An 8,698-nucleotide genomic window follows, 5' to 3' on the forward strand; every position below is an offset into this window, starting at 1 on the left:
AGCACAGGGACGAAGCTCTTTGGCCTCTTCACCCACACACAAAGCGTGGAATGTGCATCGGCACCTCGGTTTCCTGGGGGGTTGGGGGCTGGAAGCAACCAGAGGGCCCCTTCAGTGCATGGGCAGGCCGGCTCGAGCCCACGTCACCCCTACCACACCTTCCCGACCCGGGCTTGTGGGCGCAGCGCTCCAACCTCTCCTTCACACGCTGCTGACAAGGCCCCCGGCCATCACCGCCTGACCCGTCCAAACCCTGTTTCCAAGTAGGGTCACAAAGGTTAGCGCACCTTTGGGGGGCCTGACCTACTCCCCAGGGTGGGCTGAGTCCTAGAGCAGGGCTGCGTTCCCTTGTCAACAGGAGCAAGGAAACTAGTCAGAGGAAGGAGAGGCAGAGTTCACAGAGCTGGAGAAGTGGGCCCGGCTCGGGCGGAGGGGCGGAGGGGTACATACCTGTGTGGGGAGAGGTCGGGTGCGGGGAGAGGCGGGGGTGGGGAGAGGTCGGGTGCGGGGAGAGGTCGGGGCGTGGGGAGAGGTCGGGGCGTGGGGGTACATACCTGTGTGGGGAGAGGTCGGGTGCGGGGAGAGGTCGGGGCGTGGGGAGAGGTCGGGGCGTGGGGGTACATACCTGTGTGGGGAGAGGTCGGGTGCGGGGAGAGGTCGGGGCGTGGGGAGAGGCGGGGGTGGGGAGAGGTCAGGGTGTGGGGGTACATACCTGTGTGGGGAGAGGTCGGGTGCGGGGAGAGGTCGGGGCGTGGGGAGAGGTCGGGGCGTGGGGAGAGGTCGGGGCGTGGGGGTACATACCTGTGTGGGGAGAGGTCGGGTGCGGGGAGAGGTCGGGGCGTGGGGAGAGGTCGGGGCGGGGGGGTACATACCTGTGTGGGGAGAGGTCGGGTGCGGGGAGAGGTCGGGGCGTGGGGAGAGGTCGGGGCGTGGGGGTACATACCTGTGTGGGGAGAGGTCGGGTGCGGGGAGAGGTCGGGGCGTGGGGAGAGGTCGGGGCGTGGGGGTACATACCTGTGTGGGGAGAGGTCGGGTGCGGGGAGAGGTCGGGGCGTGGGGAGAGGTCGGGGCGTGGGGAGAGGCGGGGGTGGGGAGAGGTCAGGGTGTGGGGAGAGGTCAGGCCGTGGGGAGAGGCGGGGGGTGGGGACAGGCGGAGCTGGGGAGAGGTCCACGCATGGGGACAGGTGGCGCGTGGAGCAGGCTCCGGGACTGTCCGGGCAGGACAGCCTGAGCCGATCTGGCTCTCTGGCGCCACCTGCAGCGGGGCGGGCGCGCCGCAGCCTCTCGGCCTCAAGAGGGCCAGGCGACCCCGCCCTGTTGACCTGGAGTTAGCGCACTTTGTGCACTTTATGGAATTTGCTTTGGCGTTGGACATACTTTCGGGGTAGACTCACTAGCAGGCCCTTTTCAGTTACACAAATGCATAACCCCATGGGAAAAGTCAAGTGATAAACACATTGTAAGAATTTAGAGTTTACTCTAAATTACAAACTGCTCTAAAGGAGAGTTTGTAAAGCGCGAAGGTGCCATGCCAAGCAAGTGGCTCTGTTTCTCCCCAAGGGACAGCATATGCACAAGAAAGTGGTCACACAAGAAAAATGTGATTGTTTAAGCAAAGACAATAAGGAACGAAGCCTTTAAATAGGTGCTTTGCTAATTGACAAAATGTATTTACTCCCCACAAAAGTCATGAGCCCTGTTTTCAGGGAAATCAAGACTCAGGTTCAAAGAATGTCTGAACGTCCTAGCAGCTGTGCAGACCCGAGAGTCTTGTTATCGCAGATCACTCATCTCCCAGACCGCGGGGGCATCGTGGGCTCAAGTGCGCCTGGCTCTGCCTCACGCCTCAGCAGGCCCCCTGCCCCAGGCCTGGCCAGCTCACGGGATGGAAGCGCGTCACATGATCTGAAGGCCAGTTCTTTGGGCCAAGATGGTAACTTTTCTATTTTCATTACATCCACTTTGTTACGTTCATTTATGAAATGGCTATTTATGTTAGCAGAATGATGGCCAAGAAATTCTGGTTTCCATTACATTTATCTTTGTCTTTACCTTTTCCTTTGTAAGTCTGGGTTTAATGCTCCCACACCTGCTATGCCCCCTGGAGTCTGGGATCCGGGTTTGAAGCAGTCTTTCCTGGGTCTGGGCAGCTGGACGGATGCAAGATGATAATTTGGGCAAAACGGGAAGGGTCAGCATGTTCTGAGTCCTAGCTGGAGAGACTTAGACCCTGTTGGGATAAGGCAAAGCCCCACATAAACCCACCTGCCTGTGTCTGGAGCTTCTTGTGGGCACACAGAGCACACGTGTGTGCACATCTGGGCACTGGGAAGCTCACATGCACTCAGTACACAGTCCACCACACTCAGAGCTTCCCACAGGCCTGGGTGCTGGCCCCTCTGCCTGCCCACCCCCCTCCACCTGACCCCCGAGGCTTCTGACCCTTTCCTGCTCCTCCCAGATCTCTTTACCACACTGAGCTTCTCCTGCCCATTTACTGGTGTGCCTCGGGCGTGGACAGGACCTGAGGTCCCCTTCCTGGGTATTCACACGATCACAGCTGTGGGGCTGGCTGGGTGTGGAGTGAGGCTTGTGTGGTTACTGAGAAGAGGCCGGTACAAACCTTGGGGTACTCCTCATAGCCCTGAGACCTGGACAGCCCAGAATTACTTCTATCGGAGTCTCCTTTAAGTCTAAGGCCCCTGTGTAGCCAAGCATCTTCCGGCCATTCCTGGGAGTTGGTCAAGCACGGCAAATACTTCTGGGTGTGCAGGCCCGTGCCCTGAGCTGTCCAGGGGAAGGGCTCTGTCGTCACACTGCTGCGTCCTCTTGGCTTCCTGTGCACTAGCAGAGCTGGCATAGAGTAGAAGCTCAAGGTGTGTTCACTTTAACAGACAGCCCACAGGGGTAGGCCCGCCACACCTGGGTGGCGTGTGGACGCGGCACACGGGAGCAGAGCAGGGCCGGGCCGGAGCTCTGCTGCCCACAGCAGGGCTGCAAGACCCAGTGCCCCCTGGGCTGAAGTCAGACTCAGGCCTAAAGTCCATCCGAGTCCTTCTTGGAATACTCGGGGACTCATCTGGGCCTCCTGGATTCACAACCAGGCCCCACCCAAGTTCCACCTTAATTTTCGCAACTCCTCAGCCACAAGCCAGGGTGCTGACTCACCCAGTCACCCAGTCAAGCAGCAGCGTCCTCCTGGCGCCTTCCCAAGGGTCCCTCACCCCACAGAGCACGTCCCACCTGCTCTGCTGGAAAGCCCTTACTTTTCTTTGAGCCTGAGCAGCCGAGGGGTGGGCCGCGCGGGGCAGTCCTCTCCACCCTTGTGTTGCGAGGCCCTGCCCTGCGCCTCGGGCACGCGATTCCGCTGCCTGCCCAGCGCCACGGGCGCGCGACCCCGCTGCCTGCCCAGCGCCACGGGCGACTAATCCCGCTGCCTGACCTGAGCCTCAGGTGCGCGATCCCGCTGCCTGCCCATAGCCCATGCGCGACCCGGCTGCCTGCCTTGCGCCTCGGGTGCGCGACCCCGCTGCCTGCCCTGCGCCTCGGGCGCGCGGATCCGCTCTGCCCTGTGCGCAGCCAGGACGTGCCCTCCAGAAGCGCCTCACAGCCTCGGGTCCCGCTCGTGGAGGCCCCCGCAGGCGGCTGTCCCTGCGCCGCCGCTCCGTGCTCCCCCCACGTCAGACTGGCAAACAGCGAACGTCCAGACCGTCAATTACGTGGCTGAGTCACCGGGAAGTGCCTGATAGGTCACCAGACTTGACCTAGAACCGAAATCGCGGGCAGTGCCAGGCGTTGCCGGTGGATGGGCCGCGTCCTGGATGTCTCGAGAGCCGGGGCTGACCTTCAGGACAGCGTCCCCTGCAAAGGCCCTCCCTGCTGGAAGCACAGCACACATAGCGGCTTTGACAAGGCCAATTTATTCTCCTGCCTCTCGCAGGCCAGCGCCGGCCACCGTTACCTGGTCGGCCTGGGCAGGCCGCTGCACTCCTGAGCTGCGTGTCGGGGCACATGCAGTTCCCGGCCCCTCTCCCTGCCACAGCTGCAGCCTCGCGCCGCCCAGTCTGTCCTCCACCCCTCACCTCCCCCCGCGCTGCCCATCCCAGGGGAGGAGCCAGGATAGCTGGGGACCCGGTGGCCACGTGCGCCTGGAGCGGAAGGCCTTGGCCAGGCAGAGCTGCACCACAGCCTGGCCTACCGCGTCTGCTCCAAGTGGAACTCGGTGAGCGCCGCGGGGCTGGCCTCCTTGGCGAGCCGCACTGGCCTGTGGGGTGAGGCCGGACTGCAGAAGAACCAGCTGGGCCGGGCGGCTGCCTCCAGCCGGAAGGCGGAGCCAGAGCTGGCCTGAAGAAAGGTGAAGCATGTGGCCTACTGGCCATCCCGTACAGGTCCTCAATGCTCACATCCTGCGGGGGAGGCAGTCAGCAGTGGCCAGGGAGGGAGCTGCCCTCTGCAGGCGGACGCCCAGGATGCCCGGGGTGCGGGGAGCCTCACCTCTAGCTGCAGGGCGGGCCCCTGCTCCATGTCCACGCATGCCAGGCAGCGGCATCCCCCTGGACCCCGAGGAGGACGGGAAACTTGGCATGGTCCAGGGCTCTGCTGGGGAGCACGCAGACCTTCTCTGCAGAGGCACAGGAGGGGCCAGCAGCTGGGGCCGATCAGAGCTCCAGGTGAGCAGGGACCCGCAAGGGCTCCTGTCAGGCCCAGGCTCCCGAAGGGGCTGTGGGGTGGGCCGTGGCCCCCTGTCCTCACCTGGAGAGGCCCTTGGCTGCCCCCCTCCCCATGCACATCCAGCCGCCCAGGGCCGGGGCTCACCTGCGCAGCCGGGGTTGGCGCTGGGCTCCCCCGCCAGCAGCTGGCCATCCCTCACATACAGCGCCTTCTGTTCGGCATCCTTGACTCTGGAATGAGGGTGGTGCTAAGCCCTCAGGCCTGAAGCCCCCACCCTGCCCCAAGTCGCCGGACTGAGCCCTAGGGAGGCCTCCCTCCTCCAGACGAGAAGTGGGGTGCTGCCCCTCCCCCAGGCAGGGCAGAGGGCCCTGGGGCGTGGGGCAGCTGACGCCTTCTGTCTGGGGGTCTCCCAGCCCTCCGAGCCTCTCCACCCTCTCTGAGCAACTTCCCCAGGTCTCTGGGAGTCTCGACCAGGCTCTCTGGGCCTGCCTCAATTTTTCATGGCTACTTATACTCATCAGTAAGGGAATTTATTGAATGTATAGTGGAATCTGGCTTGCTTTTCAGGTACCATAACGACCTTTTATAGGAAAAATGCACACAGGAAAACACTGCTGTATTCCGTGCCAGTGCAGCACCCAGGTGCAGGGGGCGGGGCAGGGCTAAGCCCCGGAGCCAGGCGGGAGGCCCCGGGAGGAGACTCAAGTCACGCGGACACACTTCCCCAGCAGGGTGCAGGCCTGGCAGTGTGTCACCTGCCCGCACGGGACGCCCCCCAGGAAGTGCTCCCCCTCACGAACCGATTCCAGCACTTTTGGCTGGAGACCATGTGTCCACCTGCACAGAAAAATGCAAGGCCGACGGGCCTACCCCGTCAAAGCTGACCACCAGGTGGCCGGGGAAAGCCGGCAGCTCTCCTTCTGGAGACCAGACCCCCCCAACGCCGACATCTGCTCTGTCCCGTGCGCCCCAGGCACACGCAGCTTGCCTCCCAGCCAAGCTGTAACCTCCCGGAGACCCCGGAGCCCGTCTTGTCTCATTTTCACTTTTCACCAAATCACAACTTTGTAGAATGCAGTGAGAAGACAGGGCTCAAAAGTGGGAGGCACAAGCCAGAGCAGCCGGGGGGGGCACAGAGGCAGCCCCACCCTACCCCTTCTCCCAGACTCTGCCCTGGTGCACTCCGAAGCGAGCCTCCAGGCCTGGCAGGGGACTTGGAAAGGCTGTCTCCACAGACTTTCCAGCAGGGGAGACGGGGCAAGGCCTGGCTGCAGGTGCTCAGGAAGGAAAGCCATCCTCCCGTGGGGATGATTTAACTTATCTGCGGGCTCCAGACTTCACGCAGGCCCTGACACGCGGCGGGACTTACATGTAGTATCTTGCCATGGGGAGCGAACACATCCTGCAGGCAGGGGTGACTGGTCCTTGCCGAGGGGCAGCGGGGCTGGCTGCAGGAGAGGGAGGGCGGGTGAGCTCTCGGGCCCCCCGTCCCAGTCGCAGGGCGGGAGGTCCACCGGGCCACGTGGGGCAAGGCGCAGGCGGCAGCCAGCAGGCCCCCAGGCCACCAGCCCCAGGCCGCTCTGCCTCTCCCTCACTGGGGGCCGGTGGGGAGCGCGTCCAGTGGGCAGCTGTGTGCCCAGGTGCCAGCTCTGGGAACACCGAGAACAGGTTCCCCCAAACAGCGTGGCCAGGGCGCACCCCAGCCTGCCCAGCTCCTCCAACCCAGGCAAGGGTGACAGGAAGGCAGCCCAATGCCAAGGGTACTCCCGCTTCCCGCTGAGGGCAGCTGCCGAGGAGAGGCCATCCAACTCCCCGACCCCGTTCCGTCCAGATGGGCAGCAGGACTGGCTTGAGGCCTAAGGACTTGGGTTTTTGAGGTTGAAGCATCAAAACTGAAGACAGTGTCGCCACATAACCATACAGCATCCCTCAGCCCCTTCTTGTCACATCGCCCATCCCTGAGCCTGAGGCTGAAGTCCCCACACTTCAGAAAGGCCGGTCTTGCGCCCAGAGCAGACAGAGGGAGTTAGAGGACAGCCCAGACAAGGACATGCCAGGGTGGCGAGGGGTGAGGTTGGCCACGTAGATGTACTTCTCATGGAGCACTGGAGAGAAAAGGAAAAAACACTGAGGAGGAAAAGGAAGGAGGGAACGAGGCACTTCTCAGAGGGGAGGACAGTGGCCCTGAGGGACGTCTGGAAGCCAGGCAGGAGGGGCAGGCGGCCCCTGGCCTGCGGGCAGGACTTCCGGCCCTGCCGCCCTAGTAGAGCCAGGCCTGGGAGCGCTGCACTGCGCCTGCGCCTCGGCCGGTGACCCCGTCCGCCAGCCTGGAGGCGCGAGGGTAAAGGGGAGGACGACGGGCACTGGCGAGCGTGCGGGTCGGTGTGCGTCTGGTGGGCGTGAGTGACGCACCCTGAAAGCCTGAAGCACTGGGTAAACCCTGATCCTGCGATTTTATGTGTTGTCCTTATTCTGAGGAACACCCACCAGCTGCCCAAATGTTTAGTTAGCTATAAAGCTCTTCACTGCATCATGTTTACAAGAGGGCAGTTAGAAATCATCTAAATGTTCCATGATAGGAAATTGGTTAAAATTATGAAAATTCAGTAAATAAATGATATTGCAGAACATTTTATGAACTAAATCTTTCCAAGTAGATTAAGTGAGAGAAGCAGGCAATAAGTTCTGTATTCATCCTTATTCCATTTAACCCCATCCATACGCTGATGGAACAAAGAAACAGAAATAACATGTGCAGCCTTTGAAAAACATTGTCACAGCAGCTGTTTGTAGCCGGCGGGGTTACAAGTGACCTTATTTCATTTTAACATCTGTGAAAAATTTCTTATGATGACCATGTTCTTTGTAAGGTAAAGGAAGTTTTAATTCCTTAAAGTGTCAGTTTCACTGCCTGCGCGGGGGCAGCTGGGCAAGCCGGAGCCGCTCTCACAGTGCAGCCAGGACTTCCCGCTGCTCCCCTGGGGCTGATGGGCCGCTGTCCCGGCCAGGGCAGAGCCCCAGGCTGTCCTAAAGCATTCCGGGCCCTGGCGCGGTCCATGGGGAGCCCGGGGTCCTGGTGTGGGACCCCCTCCCCTGTTGGGACCCTCCCTCGGCCGCCTCCCCTGCGCACCACCCCCCCCCCCCCCCAGGCCTCGGGGACCAGCTCCGACACCCTGGCCCCGGTTCTGGGGCTCACGCCTCTGCTCACACCCTTGGGAGCCGCTGCGCTGTCCCCGGCTGCTGTGAGCATCGCGGTCCCTGTCGCCACTGCCCAGCCCTGAGTTACCTGTACAACCTTAGCTGGCACTAAACCATGTCCCGCCCACATGCCTCCTCTCTTGGCTTGTCCCTGGCTTATCACACTTGTCCTGCCTCAAAAGCCACCCAGATCGTTGGCACTGAGGCCCCTGGACACGGCATCATATCCAGTTCCAGCAAATTAATTATCTTAAGGTAACATCTCAGGGACATGGTGTTTTGTCCCAACCTCCATCCTCAGTTCCAGCACCTTTAAAGTCATGGGATTAGATTTCATAGCTATTAAGTTTCTTTATAGTCAAAATGTCTTTGCCTCCATGACTCAGAGTTCAATGAAGCTTCCCCTTATTCTGCAGCCCTACTTTATAACATTTTGCTGCGGTGTTTATCGCTCTACATAAAGACGTTTGCTTCCTTGTAGGAGCTGCGGAGAATTTGTGCAGCGGCTGGCAGCTGGCGGGCATCCCCCCACGGACACGCACCGAGACTAACCAGGTGAGAGACAGACAGGAGGCTCGGGTGACAAACCGCGTCTCGTCCCTGTGCGTCCCATCACCGGCTGGGATCCACGGAATGAGAGGTGCACGAGACCAACACTTTTCAGAACTTCTTAGTTTCACAATGAGATTTCACAGACACGAAACACCACACGGGAAAGGAGACCTGCTTCAGCTGAAGCCAAGGATGGCAGTGCCCGGAAGCTGCCCACCTGTATTTTCCTTGTCCACTGAAGCAGGCATAACTAAGGCGCCCCAAGCTCCACCAAGAA

General features: G+C 61.3%; 1 protein-coding gene across 1 annotated transcript; it reads right to left on the reverse strand.

Moving 5' to 3' along the window:
- Window positions 1-3,727: 3,727 nt before the first annotated feature.
- Window positions 3,728-6,143, reverse strand: IL1F10 (interleukin 1 family member 10). The gene is given in 6 exon segments (XM_077135062.1): window positions 3,728-4,382; window positions 4,385-4,406; window positions 4,495-4,556; window positions 4,559-4,621; window positions 4,816-4,901; window positions 6,041-6,143. Coding segments are annotated over 6 exon segments (453 nt in total). The 5' UTR covers window positions 6,073-6,143; the 3' UTR covers window positions 3,728-4,194.
- Window positions 6,144-8,698: the final 2,555 nt, after the last annotated feature.

Source organism: Tamandua tetradactyla, chromosome 17 (assembly GCF_023851605.1).
Source record: "Tamandua tetradactyla isolate mTamTet1 chromosome 17, mTamTet1.pri, whole genome shotgun sequence".
In the NCBI taxonomy this organism is placed as follows: domain Eukaryota; kingdom Metazoa; phylum Chordata; class Mammalia; order Pilosa; family Myrmecophagidae; genus Tamandua; species Tamandua tetradactyla.